A 19,034-nucleotide genomic window follows, 5' to 3' on the forward strand; every position below is an offset into this window, starting at 1 on the left:
AGCAAGGAGCCCGATGTGGGACTTGATCCCAGGACGCTGGGATCATGACCTGAGCTGAACTCAGCTGCTTAACCAGCTGAGCCATCCAGGCATCCCAGGTGTATATATTTTTATAATTGTATATCTTTTTGGTATATTGAACTTTTTGTCAATATATGTATGTTTTTACCTCCTGTAGTTTTTTAAAATTTGAAGTTTATATTGTCTGACAGTAATAGAGCCACTCTGGATCTTTTTCGGTTACCTTTTGCATAGAATCTTTATCTTTTTATCTTTTTTTTTTTTTTTGGGTCAAAGAGTGTAGTTGAGATTTTATTTAGTTGAAAGAGAAAATGAGAGGAGAGTGAGTGAGGGAGAGAGCGCATGAGATGGGGTAGAGTCAAAGGGAGAAGCAGACTCCCTGGCTGAGCAGAGAGCCCAATGTGTGGCTTGATCCTGGACTCCTGGGTCATGACCTGAGCAGAAGACAGACATTTAACTGACTGAGCCCCTCATGTACCTAAACATAGAATCTTTTTCATTTTATTTTTTTATTTAAACCTTCCTATGCCCTCATCTATAAAGTGAGGTTCTTGTGGAAAAATATAGGCATATTTTTATTTAACTTGATTTTTAATTTTTTATCCAATTTATTTAAACCTAAAAAGCATCTCCCCAGTTTCCCTGTCTCCTCCCCTCCCCCAATTTATTCTCTTTATCTACAGGCTTTTTAAAAAAATATATACATCTATTCTTTTAGGTTCCACATATACCTAATGCAGTATTTGTCTGTCTTTGACATTTTGCTTAGCATAACGCCTTCAAGCTCATTCCATGTTGTTGCAAATGGCAATTTTTTTTTTATGGCAGAATAATATTTCATTGTATATATGTACCACACTTTATCCATTCACCCATTGATGGACACAGGTTGTTTCCATATAATGGCTATTATAATAATAATGCTTTAGTGAATATGGAGGTACATATATCTTTTTGAATTAGTGTTTCCATTTTCTTTGGATAGATACCCAGTAGTTAAATTGCTGGATCTTATGGTAGCTTTGGTTTTAATTTTGTGAGGAACCTTCATAGTGTTTTCCATTGCAGCTGCACCAATTTACTTTCCCACCAGTAGTACACAGGGGTGTCCTTTTTTACATATCCTTACCAACACTTGTTAATTTTTGTCTTTTTGGTAATAGGCATTCTAATAGGAGTGAAGTGATATATCATCATGGCTTTGATTTGCATTTCTAAATTCACTAAATTATTAGTGAAGTTGAGTATCTTTTGTACCTATTGGCCATCCTAATGTCTTCTTTGGAAAAAATGTCTTTTCTGATCTCCCCATGTTTTTTTTTTTTTTTTTAAAGATTTTATTTATTTATTTGACAGAGAGAAATCACAAGTAGGCAGAGAGGCAGGCAGAGAGAGAGGAAGAGAAGCAGGCCCCCTGCTGAGCAGAGAGCCCCATGTGGGACTCGATCCCAGGACCCTGGAATCATGACCTGAGCCGAAGGCAGCGGCTTAACCCACTGAGCCACCCCGGCGTCCCTCCCCATGTTTTAATTGGATTTTTTTTCCTACTGAGTTGTGTGAGTTCTTTATATATTTTAGATATTAGCCCCTCATCAGATAGGATTTGCAAGTATCTTCTCCCTTTCAGTAGGCTGCCTTTTCATTTTATTGGAGGTTTCCTTTGCTGTGCAGAAGCCTTTTAGTTTGATGTAGTCCCATTTGTTTGTTTTTGCTTTTGTTGCTTTGGTTTTAGTGTCAGATTAAGAAAAAAACATTGTTGGGGCACCTGGGTGGCTCAGCTGGTTGAGCGTCTATCTGCCTTTGGCTCAGGTCATGGTCCTAGGGTCCTGGGATCAAGCTCCACATTGGGCTCCCTATTCAGCAGGGAGCCTGCTTCTCCCTCTCCCTCTTTTCCTCCTCCCCCAAAACCCCTCCCTGCACTTGTGCTCTCTCTTAAATAAACAAAAATCTTTTAAAAAAACCCAAAACATTGCTAAGACCTATGTCAAGGAACTTACTGTCTATGGCTTCTTTGAGTTTATGGTTTTATATTCAAGTCTAATTCGTTTTGAGTTGATCTTTGTGCATAGTATAAGACAGCTGTCCAGTTCTTTTGCATGTGGCTTTCTAATTTTTCACAACACTTACATCTTTCCTTTTTCCTCCCTCCCTTCCTTTCTTCCTCTTTCTTACTTCTCCCTTCCTTCCTTCTTCTTTCTTCCTCTTTCTTTTTCTTCCTTCCTTCCTAGAGGGTGTGTGTGTGTGTGTGTGTGTGTGTGTGTGTGTGTGTGTCTAGGGTAAAGGGAGAGGGAGAGTGAGAATCCCAACCAGGTTCCACATTTAACATGGATACTGATGGGCTGGATCTCAAATGCTGAGATCATGATTGAGTCGAAATCAAGAGTCAGATGCTTAACTGATAGCCACCCGGGCACCCCTACAACACTGCTTTCTGAAGAGGCTGTCCTTTCCCCATTGTATATTCTTGGTCCCTCTCTCAAAAGTTAGTTGACCATATATGTGTGGTTTTATTTCGGGGTGCTCTATTCTGTTCTTTTGGTTTATGTGTCTGTCTTAATTCAGTACCATACTGTTTTGACTGTTACTGCTTTGTAATATAGTTTGAAATCAGGGGCATGATACCTCCAGGTTTGTTCTTTCACAAAATTGCTTTGATTATTTGGGATCTTCTAAAGTTTCACACAAATTTTAGGATTCTTTGTTTTTATATCTGTGAAAAATGCCTTTGGAATTTTTTTTGTTGTTGTTCCGTTGGAATTTTGATAGGGATTGTATTGAATCTACATATTGCTTTGGGTTAGTATAGACAATTTATTCTTTTCATCTATGAGTGTGGAATATTTTTCCATTTGTGTTATTAGTTTCTTCTAGTAATGTTTTAAGGTCTCAATATACAGATCCTTGGTTAAATTCTTTGGTATTTTATTCTTTTAGATGTAATTGTAAATGGGATTTCTACTTAATTTCTTTTCTAATAATTATTAGTGTATAGAGACACAGCAAATTTTTGTATACTGATTATATATCCTAAAACTTTACTGTATTTATTTATTAAAAAAAATTTTTTTTTCTGGAGTCTTTAGGTTTTAGGATTCAGGGTAAATATATGTAGGCATATATATGTAGCATATGTACATATAATATGTCATCTGCAGATAGTGACAGTTTTACTTTGTTTCTAGTTAGGATGCCTTTTCTTTTTTCTGACTGCTCTGGTTAGGACTTCAGTACTATGCTGCATAAAAGTGGTGAGAATGGGCATCCTTGTCTTGTTCCTGATCTAAGTGAAACCGCTTTCAGATTTTCACTATTCAGTATATTAGCTGTGGCCTTATTATATGTGGCTTGTATTATGTTGAAGTACATTCTCTGTATACCTGCTTTGTTAAGAGATTTTATTGTAAATGGATGTTGAACTTTGTCACATGTCAAATTTTCTCTGGCTCTCTTGAGATAATCATGATTTTTATCCTTTATTTTTTAAGGTGATACATGACAGTGACTGTATTGTAGATGTTGAACCAGTCTTGCATTCCTTGACTAAATCCCACTTGATTATCATATATGGTATTTTTATCCATATTCCATATTCCATGTGTTCTTGAGTTAGCTTTACTAATATTTTGAATATTTTTATATCTTTGTTCATCAAGAATATTGGCCTGTAATTCTTTTTTTCTGGTATTTCTGGTTTTGATATCAGGGTAATTCTAGTCTTGTAAAATGGGTTTGGAAGAGTTCCCTCTCTTTTGTTTTTTTTTTTTGGAGGGGTTTTAGAAGAATTGGTAAACTATAAAACTCTCCAGGGGACAGCAGAACACTGGAACCTCGTAGAGGGTGAGTGCAGAGATACTGCCGCCCTCTGATGTCTCTGGAAAGGATTAAAGTTGGCCCCAAGATACATTCCTAATAAAAACAAAAGTCTGCCTTCAGATTTCAGTCATCATGATCAACTAATAGGCCTCTTTCACAGAGACAGTTCCTGAGCCTGTTGTCCCTTACTGTGTATTGTGGATTTTGGATGCCTCAGAACTTTTTCTCCTTTGTTACAGTCCTGTGGGTCCCAGGAGTGTCAGCCCTACTGGCTGCCAGAGTCAGGTGATATAGAGGTGTCCCTTGGCAGCAGTCACGAAAATTGGGTTACCAGATGATGTGATCTCCTTTCTGGATCAACCAATTATTGCAGTCCCATGGAACCAGCAATGTAAGGTCCTCTGACCTCTAGAACCAAGCAATCAAGAGATGTCCCCTAGATGGCACCTGCAAAAATTGGGGCACCAGGTGTGTGTGAAAGCTCTCTTCTAGGAGATGCTAGTGTTCTGCAGCATGGCAAAGAGAGCATGAAGATGGTGCCCCACTTAGCCTCTGTTCCTGTATTCATGCAGGCTCCTAGATGCGTGTGTGTATATGTCTGCCCCTCCTTCTGATGCTTTAATATAAGCATATGAGCTTTCTTCACTTTAAGTCTGGGTGCAGTTTGCTGCCTTTGAGCTGTGTTTTGGGGTGAGTCCAAATGTGTGAGCCTTAAAAGTGGTTTTCCAGATTGCTTCAGTCTTGTGGGTCTCAGGACGTGAGCCCTGTTAGGTGATTTGGGGGCATAGCTCTCAGATGTTTATCTTAAAAGTTTGGGATTCCCAATTTGGGGCTCTAACTCTTTGCTTTTGAGGGAGAAAGTCCAGGTTTTATATTCCTTCCCATGCCAGGGGTGGGGTTCATGTGATATTGTGTGCTCCAGTCTCTCATACCTGCCTTGATGTGCTTTTCTTCCGTGTAGTTGTTACTCCTTAAACCATTAGGGTTTTTATTATTTTCAGAGGACATTGTGGCTATGGGAGGAGTTACGTTCAGTTTCCTCCTGTATTATCATAAAAAATTGCATTTTAAAAATCTGTATTAGAGGAATTTAACCCATTTGCATTTAATGTGATTACCAAGAAAGGATTTATTTCTGCTATTTATCTATTTTCTGTTATGTTTCTTGTTCCTTGGTTCCTCTATTAATGCATTTTTTAGTGTTTAATTATTATTTTTTTAAGTGTGCCATTTTGATTTGCCATTTTGATTCATGTTTGTTGTTCATTTTCATCATTTTCCCCTAATGGTTTACAATTATTAGCTTAAATTTATAGCAATTTGTTTTGAATAATACCAGCTTAGCTTCAGTGGCATACAGAGGTTCTGTTTGTATACATCTCCATTCTTCCTCCATGTTGTTATCATAGAGTATATATCTTTGTACATTGTATAGCCATTAACAGATTTGTCATTGTTTTGTGCATTTGTTTTTTAAATACCTTGGGAAGAAGAGAGATGTTACAGACAAAACCAAAGCACTGTAATAACATTGTTTTTTATGTTTACTTAGGAAATTCAATTTCTAAGTGTTTGTTTTTTCTCATGCCATCAAGGTACTTACTGTGGCCCTTTCATTTCAGGCTAAAGGACTTGTAGTGTTTTTTGAATGGCATGTCTAGTGTAAACAACCTTCAGCTTTTGTCTGGAAATGTCTTAACTTTTCCTTTATTCTTGAAGGATAGTTTGTTAGATATTTTTGACACTTTCTTTTTCCTTTCAAGACTTTTTTTTTTTTTTTTTTGAGATTTTATTTATTTGACAGAGAGATGGAAAGTACAAGTAGGCAGAGCAAGAGGGAGAAGTAGGCTCTCCCCTGAGGAGGGAGCCTGATGCAGGGCTTGATCCCAGGACCCTGGGATCATGACCTGAGCTAAAGACAGACGCTTAACTGATTGAGCCACCCAGGTGTCCTCCTTTCAAGGCTCCTAAATATCCTCCTGGACTCTGATTTCTGGTGAGAAATCAGCTGTTAATTTTATTGAGGATCTCTTGTATGTGACAAGTTGCTTGTTTCTTGCTGCCCTCACATTCCTTTCTTTGTGTTTAAGTTTCAGTAGTTTGATTATAATGTGAGTTTGGTGTGAATCTGAGTGGAATTCATTGAGATTCTTGGATGTGTATATTCATATCTTTCATCAAATTTGGGAACTTTTCAGCCATTATTTCTTAAAATACTTTAATCTGTCTCTTCCTCTTTTTAAAAAATTTTCTTTTTATTGCTCTTTTTAAAAAAATTTAATTCAATTAATTAACATATAATTTATTATTAGTTTCAGAGGTAGAGTTGATTCATCAGTCTTTTATAACACCCAGTGCTCCTTACATCATGTGTCTTCCTTAATGTCCATCACCTAGTTACCCTATCCCCCAATCCCCTCCCCTTCCAGCAACTCTGTCTTCTATGCTTAAGAGTCTCTTGTGGTTTGTCTCCATCTCTGATTTTGTCTTGTTTTATTTTTTTCTCTCTTCCACTATGGTCATGTTTTGTTTCTTAAATTCTACATGAGTGAAATCATATGGTAACTGTCTTTCTCTGATTGACTTATTTCTCTTAATATAATACCCTCTAGTTCCATCCATATCATTGCAAATGGCAAGATTTCTTTTTCTTTTTTTTTTTTTTAAAGATTTTATTTATTTATTTATTTGACAGAGATCACAAGTAGGCAGAGAAGCAGGTAGAGAGAGAGGAGGAAGCAGGCTCCCCGCTGAGCAGAGAGCCCGATGTGGGGCTCGATCCCAGGACCCTGGGATCACAACCTGAGCTGAAGGCAGAGGCTTTAACCCACTGAGCCTCCCAGGCGCCCCTCTTCTGTCCATTTCTTGACTGGATCATTTGTTCCTTGGGTGTTGAGTTTGATAAGTTTTTTATAGATTTTGGATACTAGCCCTTTATCTGATATGTTTTTTGCAAATATCTTCTCCCATTCTGTCGGTTGTCTTTTGGTTTTGTCAACTCCTTCCTTTTGTGTGCAGAAACTTTTTATCTTGATGAAGTCCCAATAGTTCATTTTTGCCTTTGTTTCCCTTGCTTTTGGAGACATGTCTAGCAAGAAGTTGCTGCAGCCAAACTCACAGAGCTTGTTGCCTGTGTTCTTCTCTAGGGTTTTGGTGGATTTTCCTGTCTTGCATCTAGGTCTTTCATCCATTTTTAGTTTAATTTTATGTATAGTGTAAGGAAATGGTCCAGTTTCATTGTTTTGCATGTGGCTGTCCAGTTTTGGAAATGTATCCAATTTTCCCAACATCATTTGTTGAAGAGACTCTCTTTTTCCCATTGGATATTCTTTCTTGCTTTGTCAAAGATTAGTTCACTATAGAGTCGAGGGTCCTCTTCCTCTTTTTCTGAGAGTACTATTATGTTTATGTTGGTACATGTCTAATTCCTTACAGGTTCCTCTGGCTGTTCATTTTTCTTTATTGTTTTCTTAGCTTCTCCTTAGACTGAATAGTTTCAGTTGTCTTATCTTTAAGTTCTCTGAATTTTTCTTTTGCTTGCTATTGAACCCCTCTAGTAAGCTTTTCATTTCAGTTACTGTCCTTTTCAGCTCCAGAATTTCTGTTTAGTTTCTTTCTATTTCTGTCTCTTTATTGGCCTACTCATTTTGTTCATTGTCTTTCTGATTTCCTTTTTTCCCCCCTCATGATTTCCTTTAGTTCATTGACTGTATTTAAGACTACTCCTGGGGTGCCTGGTAGTTCAGTCGGTTGAGTGTCATTCTTGGTTTCTGCTCAGGTCATGATCTCATGCATCATAAGATCAAGCCCTCTGTCAGGCTCCCTTTTATCCCTCTGCCTCTCCTCCTCATGTGGGTGCACTCGCTCTTTTAAAATTATTAAAAAAAAAAAAAAAAGGACCATTCCTATAACATCTTTGACAATTCAGATGTCTGAGCTTCCTTAGTGATGGTTTCAGTCAAATTCTTTGTTTCCTATAAATGGTCTGTAGTAGTCTGTTTCTTTATGTGTTCAGTAATTTCTTGTTTTTGTTGAGTGCTGGGAATTATGTGTATTTCTGGTAATGTTGGAAATCCAATTCACTCACCTGTCAGAGATTGTGGAGTTTTGCTTGTTGGGGGCTGAATCTATCCATTTGTGACTTTCTGAGCTGTTTCCGCAAAAATATGTTACATGTTGAGTGTGGTCACTGAAGTTTCTGGCAGTCAATCAGTGACCTGACAAAGATTTCATTAAATGTCTAGCTCCTTGAAAAGAACCTCTTTATTTTTATTTATTTATTTGTTTTTAAGATGTGATGTGTTGGGCACCTGGGTGGCTCAATTGGTTAAGCAACTGCCTTTGGCCCAGATCATGATCCCGGTGTCCCGGGATTGAGACCCACATCGGGCTCCCAGCTCCTCCGGGAGTCTGCTTCTCCCTCTTCTCCTTTCTCATGCTGTCTCTTACTGTATCTCTCTCAAGTAAATAAATAAAATCCTTAGAAAAAAAGTGATCTGTCTAGTTTTTTTATTTTTAAAGATTTTATTTATTGTCAGAGAGAGAGTTAACACAAGCAGGGAGAACTGCAAGCAGAGGGAGAAGCGGACTCACCGCTGAGCAAGGAGCCTGATATGGGACTTGATCCCAGGCCCCTGGGATGACCTGAGCTGAGGGCAGATGCTTAACTGACTGAGCCATCCAAGTGTCCCAAGAAACTGTCTCTTTAAATCCCATCTCAGCTGTAGAGCTACTTGAACCTGTCAAGGTTGAAACAATTACCAGCCTCTGTACTGGTCCTTTATTGATCAAAAGCCATGATTCTTAATAAATACACATATTGGTGGACTTTTGATTTTTGGAGGACAGGGTCCTTATTGCCTACTTTGACATCAGCTAGCCACACTAGAAGCATGGGCTGTCAGTCCCCATAGCTGCCTGCTCCAGGGTTGTGAGGTATGTGATGATTCCGCTAGCCTCCAGAGTTCCAAAATAGTTGCTTCAGACTGTTCCTGCAAACTCAATAGATGTTTAGTTTAAGGCATAGATTCTTAGAGCATCTTGTTCCAGCATCATCTATGACATCACCCAACTCTTTAATGTTAAACACATATTTTAAGTGTAGCTTTCTAATTCCTTTGACTTTTTAAAAAATTGTGTTTATTGAGTTATTTGATAGTTGCTCTAAGGATTATATGTATGTCAATTGATCACAGTCTACTTCAAATTAAACCTGACTTAAATCTGGTAAAATATAGGATTTTTGATCCCATATAGCTCCATTTTATTCCCCTTACTTTGTTCTGTTATTGTTAAATATCTCATAAGTCTAACAACAAAGTATTAAAATAATTGCTTTATATAATCTTGTCTTTTAAAGTATTAAGAGAGAACTATATGAGGACATCCTGAGGTGTGGGCAATGGTAGCAGCTTTAGTTAAGTATGTCACTGTTCTCATCTCAAGTTTAACAGTTTTATTTTAATTTTTTTTAATCAATAAGCACTTCTCAATTTCTTAATATTTGGTCTGATTCCTAAGCCTCCAAATATTTTAAAAAAAAATTTTTTTTTTTTTTTTTAATTTATTTGGCAGAGATCACAAGAGAGATCACAGAGAGAGAGAGGAGGAAGCAGGCTCCCTGCCGAGCAGAGAGCCTGATGCGGGACTCAATCCCAGGACCCTGAGATCATGACCTGAGCCAAAGGCAGAGGCTTAACCCACTGAGCCACCCAGGCACCCAAAATGTTTGTTTTTGACAATTTCCTTCAGTTTTTTAGTTGTTTCTTAGAGGGGAGAATTTTCTGAACTCTTTCCTCTGCCATAGCTGGGAGTTCACTCACACACCTTGTTTTTTTTGTATGATATAGATAACTCTTACAACTTTTTTATTGTTGTAAAATACACATGAAATTTATGAATTTAACCATTTTAAGTGTATATCCGGTGATATTAAATACGTTCATAATGTTATGCAACCGTAACCGGTATTCATCCATGTAACTCTATCCATCTTGCAAAATGAACTCGTGGGGCACCTTTCCAGCTCAGTTGGAAGAGCATGCGACTGTTGATCTTGTGGTTGTAAGTTCAAGCTCCATATTGGGTGTGGAGATTACTAAAAAAAAAAATTAACTCAAAAAATATTAAAGAAAAGGAAAACTGGAGTTCTATACCCATTAAACAGTTTCTCCCTATTATTCCCTCCTCTCAGCCCTTGGCAATCACCATTCTACTATGTCCGTGTGATTTTGACCTTATATGCCTTATATAAATGGAATCATATTGTATTTTTTTTTTTTTTAGATTTTTTTTTTTTTTTTATTTGACAGACAGAGATCACAAGTAGGCAGAGAGGCAGGCAGAGAGAGAGGAGGAAGCAGGCTCCCCGCTGAGCAGAGAGCCCGATGTGGGACTCGATCCCAGGACCCTGAGATCATGACCTGAGCCGAAGGCAGCAGCTTAACCCACTGAGCCACCCAGGCGCCCCGAATCATATTGTATTTTTAAAATTCAGTTAGTTAACATACAGTATATTATTAGTTTCAGGGGTAGCATTCAGTGATTCATCAGTTGTATTAACATCTAGTGCTCTTTAGATCATGTGCCCTCCTTAATGCCCATCACCCTGTTACCCCAGCACCCCACCCACCTCCCCTCTAGCAACCCTCAGTTTGTTTCCTATGATTAAGGGTCTCTTATAGTTTATCTTCCTCTCTGATTTTGTATTGTTTTATTTTTACCTCCTTTCCTCTATGCTCCTCTGTTTTGTTTCTTAAATTCCACAAATGAGTGAAACCATATTATAATTATCTTTCGCTGATTGACTTATTTTCCCTTGGCATAGTACTGTCTAGTTCTATCCACATCATTGCAAGGGCAGGATTTCATTCTTTTTGATGGCTGAGTAATACTTCATTATTTATCGATGTATCACATCTTCTTTATCCATTCATCTGTTGAGAGACATCTGGGCTCTTTCCATATTTTGGTTCTTGTGGACATTGCTGCTATAAACATTGGAATATAGGTGCCCCTTCAGAACACTATGTTTGTGTCTTTGAGGAACCCCAGTCTGTTTTCCAGATTGACTGTACTAGCTTGCCTGGGATCTTACTGATTTGTGTTTTTATGAATGGCTTATTTCACTTCACTTAATGTCCTGAAGGTTTATCCATGTTGTAGCATGTGACAGGAAGTTTTTCCTTTTTTTTTTTTAAAAGATTTTTTATTTATTTATTTGAGAGAGAGAGAGAGCATGAGAGGGGAGAAGGTCAGAGGGAGAAGCAGACTCCCCATGGAGCTGAGAGCCCGATGTGGGACTCGATCCCAGGACTCCGGGATCATGACCTGAGCCGAAGGCAGTCGCTTAACCAACTGAGCCACCCAGGCGTCCCGGAAGTTTTTCCTTTTTGAGGCTAAGTAATAATCCACTGTGTGTGTGTGTATGTATGTGTGTGTGTGTGTGTGTGTGTGTGTGTGTATATATATATATGCCATATTTTGCTTATTCATTCATCCATTGATGGGCACTTAGGTTCCTTTCTGTTTCAGTTATTGTGAGTAATTTCCCTCTGAATGTGGGTGTACAGATATCTCTTTGAGATCCTGGGTTTCATTCTTCTTGGTATATTGCCAGAAGTGAAATTTCTGGATTCCATGATAATTTTTAAATTTTTGAGGAACCTCCGTGCTGTTTGCCACAATGGCTGTACCAGTTTACATTCCGAGTAGTAGTGTGCAAGGGTTCAATTTCTCCACATCCTCACCAACATTTCTTGTTTTCTGTTTGGTAGTAGCCATCCCAGTGTTTGTGTTGTGCTACTTCATTCTGGTTATGATTTGTATTTACCAAATGATTAGTGATGCTGACTTGGAGGGACCGGGGCTTGTAACAGTGGGGTAACGAAGTACAACAATGGCCATCTATTTCTCTAACTACATCTTTTTAACCAGAATCAGCAGTAAGTGATCCCTCATATTTGGAGGACAGAGTGCTTTTCACCTACACTGGCTCCTGAAAGCCCTGTGTAAGCTGCTGCAGGAATCTAGGGCATGCCTGCTGCCTGCTTTGTGGCTAGCGAGCAGCAGATGAGTAGTGGCTCTTGTGCTAAGAGCTAAAATAGACTGAAATTAGGCACAATTTTTCTCCAAATTATTCTCCAAATTTTCCACTGGGAGTTGGAAGCCTTCAGTTGACTAGAATTTCAGAAAGTTTTATCAGATTATGTCAGTGCAGTTGTTGTCCACGTGAGGGCGGATTCCTGGTGTTTCCTACTCTGCCATCTTCCCAGAATCTTCTCTGTAGATGGCTTTTAGTACTGTCCTCAGCTATGTCCTATGACTTGTAGAAATTGGGCTCAGAGGGGCGCCTGGGTGGCTCAGTGGGTTAAAGCCGCTGCCTTTGGCTCAGGTCATGATCTCAGGGTCCTGGGATTGAGCCCCGCATCAGGCTTTCTGCTCAGCAGGGAGCCTGCTTCCTCCCCTCCCTCTCTCTGACTGCCTCTCTGCCTACTTGTGATCTGTCAAGTGAATAAATAAAAATCTTAAAAAAAAAAAATAAAAAGAAAGAAATTGGGCTCAGAGCCAAGAAATGGCTAAAAGTGAACATCTCTTACACTGATATAACCCGGCGAAGGAAAAGAGTTAGGAGTTGGGCAAGGAGTCATTGGACTTTATCATCTTGCCTGGGTCCTCTAGACCTCACCCCCCTCTTTTTTTTCTTTTTTCCCAAGAGGTGGCCTGGGGCTTGACCCTTCACATACCTCTGTCCCCATGGAGACTTCCTGGCTCCTGCTACCTCCCTTTCCCCATATGCCCTGCCTAGACATGGGCAGACATTGAAGACTCAGAGTAATGTAGCACCTGCCTCTTAGCCTTGCTTTGTAACTGCTGGGTACCCTCTGTGGCAGGTGTGAAGGGACTCTAAATAGAGGTCATGGCTCCTGTATGTTCTGCTTAAGGTTTTCATTCATTCTTTTCAGCTAGCTTTGTGCAGATAGGGGTGCTGGACCTGACGTGTGTTTGAGGCTGGGGTAAGAGTGAATAGAGTCTCTCTGAGCTTATGCCCTGTTGGAGCTTTCTGGAAATTACTGCCAAGGAGAGGAGAGAGGGTATTTGCCACCAAAAGTAATAAGCCAACTGTTCCACCTGTTATGAGGAGAAACTGCATATATAATCTTGGGAGAACCTGTATTGATTAGGTCTCTTGCCGCTAGCATAGAATTTCTGTGACTAAAAGCCAAATGTACTTTTATAACTGCCTTTATCTTCTGCAGGTAGTGCCTTGAACACCTCTGTAACCACATGCCTTGCCTTTCTCTTTTGGCAGAGGAATGTCCTGGCATCTGGAGTCATCCCTCAGATTTCTCTGATCATGGGCCCGTGCGCTGGTGGGGCTGTGTATTCCCCTGCTCTGACTGATTTCACGTTCATGGTTAAGGTAAGAAAGAAGGGCCTGCTTCTCCTGCCCTTTGAGAATTGTGTAGTAACTCACCTGCAATAAAAATAGTTCCTGACCTAGATCTAGGTTACCTGCATTATCGCGGCTCTCAGCATGGTAATGATAAGATCTTAGTGGAGGGAAGGTTTTGGCTGAAATCTGTAGCTTATGGGACTTCTGTGACAATGTGCTTGTGTACTTCATTGTTGGGTGGTTTTACTTGTTGATTTGAATTGCAAATGATTTTTAAGTAATCAAAGGATCCTATCTTCTGCCTAGAGGGGTGATTGGTTCCTAAATCCTATTAAAAATTTCCTCATGGAAGCGCTTGAGGGGCTCAGTTGGTTGAGCACCTGACTCTTGATTTCAGCTCAGGTTTTGATTTCAGGGTTTTGGGATCAAGTCCTGTGTTACACTCTGTGCTGGGCATGGAGCCTGCTGAGGATTCTCTCTCTCTCCCTCTCCCTCTGTCTTTGCCTACTTCTCCCCCCACTTTCTCTCCCTGTCTTAAAAAGAAAGAAAATGTTTCTCATGGAAGTCTTTTTTGTAATCTACTTTATTGTGAAGTTGTTTCCTATGTCCCATCTTTATTTCTTCGGCTGTTTGCCATTTCATTACATACCATCTGTAATGGTAAATCTGATCTCTAAGTTCATTTTGAGAGGTGCTTTATCTGTAGAACATAATTCTAGTAGAATGAGATTTCTAATTTTAAATGAGGCCTACTTGCACTTACACATGGGTATTTACTTTAACTTGATATCTTTTAAAAAAATTAGTCTTTTCCTCATAAAATATATTTAATAATAACAAACAATAAATGTCAAGACAGATTTGAGGGAGAGAGGTAAAGATAGTCCTCCAATATGAGGAGAAAACTGCAAATAGAAGGAATGTAAATACTTTTCTCGAGGGTATTTTGGCAGTAAGAATTGAGAAATTATGAAAGGTGCTTACCCTTTGATCCAGGTATTCTATTCTTAGTGACAGACTGAAAACAATATTTATGTTCAATAGGGATGGATTTTAAAAATTCAGATGACCACATCTCTTTCCTGACCAAAGCAGAATTCCCTCTATCTTGCCTGCACAATCAGCATCTACCTGAGCTCACCCAGTCCTCTTCTTCCTGCCAGGAACAGAGGTGGCAATTCCTTTGGCTAAGCCCCTTCTCTCCCCGTCTTCCTACATTTGTGCATATCATGTATTGCAACTCTTCACACCTTTTCAGTAGCCAGCCTCCTCCTGTCCCTTCTGTTCCATCTGTCATCTTTAGCCTCTCCCTTGGTACTGGGTCCTCCCATCAGAACTGACCCCTATTTAGGTATTTCCTATCTTCAAAACAACCCGAAAGCCCTCCCTTACCCTGCATCTCCCTGTGGCTGTTGCCCTATTCCTATCTTCCTGTCGTCTCCTTAACACATTCCAATTTGCTCTGCCCCCCTTGCTCTACTACAACTGGTTCTTTTAAGGTCACCAGTGCTTTCTGTGTCACTGCCAGTGATCTTTAACACACGTTTGCCTGCGTATTAGCAACATTTGTTTCCCTTTGCTTCCACTTCGTTGTCCCTGGCATTTCTTCTCACCTCTCCAGCCTTCTTGGTGTCCATCACTAACCCTAGTGTTAGCTGGCACCTTCAACATCTCAAATGATTACCATTTCTTTTTTGTGGTGAGAACATTTAAGCTCTACTCTCATTGTGGTTTTGATTTGCATTTCCCTGAAGATGAGTGATGTTGAGCATCTTTTCATGTATCTGTTAGCCGCCATCTGGATGTCATCTTTGGAGAAATGTCTGTGTCTTCTGCCCATTTTTTTGTTTGGGTTATTTGTTTTGGAGATGTTGAGTTGTATCAGTTCTTTATATACTTGAGATACTAACCCTTTATCAGATATGTCATTTTCAAATATCTTTTCCCATTTAGTAGGCTGTCTTTTTTAGTTTTGTTGATGGTTTCCTTTGGGTATATATCCAAAAGTAGAATTGTTGGTGGTTCTATTTTTAATTTTTTGAGGAACTTCCCTACTGTTTTCCGTAGTGGCTGTATCAATTTACATTCCCATCAGTGGTTCACAAGGGTTCCCTTTCCTCCACATTCTTCCCAACAGCTATTCTTGTCTTTTTGATAATCACCATTCTAACAGGCTTAGGTGGCACCTCCTTTTGGTTTTGATTTACATTTCCCAGATGATTAGTGATGTTGACCATTTGTATGTCTTCCTTGGAAAAATGTCTGTTGAGGTCCTCTGTTCATTAAAATTTTTTTTTCTAGCTTTATTGGTACAGTTGTCATATAGCATGTGTAAGTTTAAAGTGTACAATGTGATATCCTTATATATACGTATATTGTGAAATGTTTATCACAATAAGGTTAGTTAATACATTTTTCATTTCTCGGGCGCCTGGGTGGCTCAGTGGGTTAAAGCCTCTGCCTTCAGCTCAGGTTATGGTCCCAGGGTGCTGGGATCAAGCCCCGCATCAGACGCCCTGCTCAGCAGAGAGCCTGCTTCCTCCTCTCTCTTTCTCTCTCTGCCTGCCTCTCTGCCTGCTTGTGATCTCTGTCTGTCAAATAAATAAATAAAATCTTTTAAAAAAAATACATTTTTCATTTCACATAATTACCATTTTGGATTTCTGCTGTAGTTGTTACTGAGTTGTAGGTGTTCTTTAAATATTTTTGATATTAATCCCTTTTCAGATATATGATTTGCAAATATTTTCTCTCATTCAGTAGGCTGCCTTTATATTTTGTTGATTTATCTTTTGCCGTGCAGAAGCTTTTCAGTTTGATGTCCTACTTGTTAATTTTTGCTTTTGTTTCTTCTGCTTTTGGTGTTGTATCCATAAAATTGTTCCCTATGTTTTCTTTTTTAAAATTAAAAAAAGTTGGTTTTAAAGATTTTATTTATTTGAGAATGATAGAGAGAGACAGAATGAGCAAAGAAGCATGCACAAGCAGGGGAGGGGCAGAAGGAGACAGAGAAGCAGGCTCCTGCTGAACTAGGAGCCCTATGTGGGGCTCAATCCCAGCACCCTAGGATCATGACCTGAGCTGAAGTCAGACGCTTAGTTGACTGAGCCACCTAGGTATCCTCTGCCATGTTTTCTTCTAAGACTTCTATGGTTTCAGGTCTTTAAGCCTTTAATCCATTTGAGTTAATTTTTGTGACCAGTTGAATATATGGGTGTAATTGCATTCTTCTGCCTGTAGAGATCCAGATTTCCCAAAATCATTTATTTAAATTTAATTTATTTATTTAAGATTTTATTTATTTGAGAGAGAGAGAGAAAGCTTAAAAGAGAGAGAAAGAGAGATCACAGGCAAAGGGGAGGAGTAGAGGGAGAAGCAGACTACCCACTGAGCAGGGAGCCCAATGTAGGACTTGATCCCGGGACTCTGGGACCATGACCTGAGCTGAAGGCAGATGCTTAACCAACTGAGCCAGCCAGGCACCCCCAAAATCATTTATTGAAGAGTCTTAGCTTTTCCTCATTGACTATTCTTGGCTCTCTTGTCGAATATTAGTTGGCAGTATATATGAGGGTTTGCCTCTGGGCTCTTGATTCTGTTCTATTGGTTTGCAAGTATGTTTTTATGCCAATACTATACTGTTTAAAAGATTACTATAACTTTGTAGAATAGTTTGAAATCCAAAAATATGGTGCCTCTAACTTTAATTGTCTTTGCCAGAATTGTTTTTGTTATTTGGGGTCTTTTGTGGTTCTATACAAATTTTATTTTATTTTATTTTTTTAAAAGACTTAAAAAAAAAAAAAGATTTATTTATTTATTTATTTGACAGACAGAGATCACAAGGAGGCAGAGAGGCAGGCAGGGGTGGGGGGGGGGAAGCAGGCTCCCCGCTGAGCAGAGAGCCCATGCGGGGCTCCATCCCAGGACCCTGAGATCATGACCTGAGCCAAAGACAGAGGCTTAACCCACTGAACCACCCAGGCGCCCCTCTATACAAATTTTAGACTGTTTTTTTTCTATTTCTGTCAAAAATGTCATTGGAATTTTGAAAGGAATTGCATTGAATCTATAGATAGCTCTGGGTAGTATGGACATTTTAATAATACTCTCATCCAGGAACATGTGATCTCTTCCATTTATTTTTGTCATCTTCAGTATATTTCATCAAAATCTTAGAGTTTTCAGTGTATAGATCTTCCCACCTCTTTTGTTAAATTCATTTGGAATATTTTATTATGCTTGATGCTATTGTGAATGGGCTGACTTTCTTTTCCTTTTTCCGTGTAGAGAAAGCTACTGATTTTGGTGTTTATGTCCTTTTTTATTAGTTATGTGTTACTATGCTAAGCAATCCCATTCTGCACTTGCAGAACTTTTAGTATCTGCATATTAGTGCCATCTCCCCTCTTTAGTCCTCCACAACTAATCATCAGGTCTTAATCATTCTACATCTTAAATATTTGATGTGTTTAATGAGAGTGCAATAAAAATGCTACCAGACTGATTTTTAAAGGACTAGATATTCCATAAAAGAAATAATGAGTGGCATGCTCTGCTAGGTGATAAAATATAAAGTGAAATAACAAACTGGTTCATTAATTTATAAATAAATAGACCAGGGGAACAGAATAGAATTGAGAAATAGATGTGAATATACTCGAATATTTAGTTTCTGATGAAATGGATATTATTCTATTCGGCGTAACCCATAATGTCAGTTTTTTGTATCAAAGACCTCAAAGATTCCAGCATTACTAAATTCCGGTTGACATTTCTCAGTCATCATCTTACTTGACCTTTCAGCATTTTACTTAGCTGATCATTCCTTCCTCTGAAACTTGGAAGCACCATAATTCTTGGATTTCTTCTAGCTCTTCTCTCCTTCCCTGGCTCATTTTTATCCCATCTCCAAACTTTAAATATTCAGCTCTTTGCTGACAGCTCTCAAATCTGTGTCTTCCGGATGGAATACTCCTGAACTCTAGGATTACCCATTTGGGTACCTACCAGTGTTTCCATTTGGCCTTCAGTGGTATCTCAAACTTCATAGGTTTTGGTCTCTTATAAGCCTCTTCCAAATTGCTTTCCTGCAGCCTTCCCCATCTCAATAAAGAGCAAGTCCAGCCTTCCAGTGGCTCAGGTGAAAAAACATTGCACCATTTTAACTCCTCTTTTTCTGTCACGTGCCAAGTTCAGTTCCAAGTCATATTCATTCTACTTTAGAATGTAATCTAAAATTATATTGCTTCGTATGTCTTACTACTTACACTGCTACCATATTAATTCAAGCATCCCACCTGGATTATTGCAGAATCCTAATTTGTCTCCCTGATTCTGTCTTTGCCTCTCTCCCACTTAATTTAAATTTTTTTAAGCACTGTTAATTGTCTCATACTCAGGGAAGTACGTAAAATACGTAAGTTTGACAATTATTAAGTGCAAATCAATGTAAATAATACTGAGTTCAAGAAATGACCTTCAGGAGCCCTCCTCCTATTACCTTTCCTAATCACTATTGCCTCCTTTCATCCTGTCCAGAATTCTTTGTGATCTCAGCTTTTATGGTAATCATCTGTATTTGCTTTGCTTTATAGTTACAAGTTGTGGTTTGTTGCCTGTTTTGACTTTTAATATAAGATGAAATCATATAATATTCATTCTTTTGTTCATTCTTTTGTGTGTGACTATGACTCATTATGTTTTTAAGATTTATCCATGTTCTCTGTAAATATAGTTCATTCATTTTAATCTGTAGTAAATTATCTTAACATATTCATGCGTTCTACTACCTTTTGTGTTTAAA

The 19,034-nt window shown here is 38.8% G+C and overlaps 1 protein-coding gene across 1 annotated transcript in view; it reads left to right on the plus strand.

The window, feature by feature from the left end:
- The window catches only part of PCCB (propionyl-CoA carboxylase subunit beta), a 104,998-nt gene that overhangs the window by 16,447 nt on the left and 69,517 nt on the right, over positions 1 to 19,034 (plus strand). Inside the window, exon 6 of the mRNA XM_032333855.1 lies at positions 13,145 to 13,255. Within this exon, the coding sequence (XP_032189746.1) occupies positions 13,145 to 13,255 (111 nt within the window). The remainder of the gene's footprint in view (positions 1 to 13,144; positions 13,256 to 19,034) is intronic.

The sequence above is a fragment of the Mustela erminea genome, chromosome 1, assembly GCF_009829155.1.
Source record: "Mustela erminea isolate mMusErm1 chromosome 1, mMusErm1.Pri, whole genome shotgun sequence".
Classification (NCBI taxonomy): domain Eukaryota; kingdom Metazoa; phylum Chordata; class Mammalia; order Carnivora; family Mustelidae; genus Mustela; species Mustela erminea.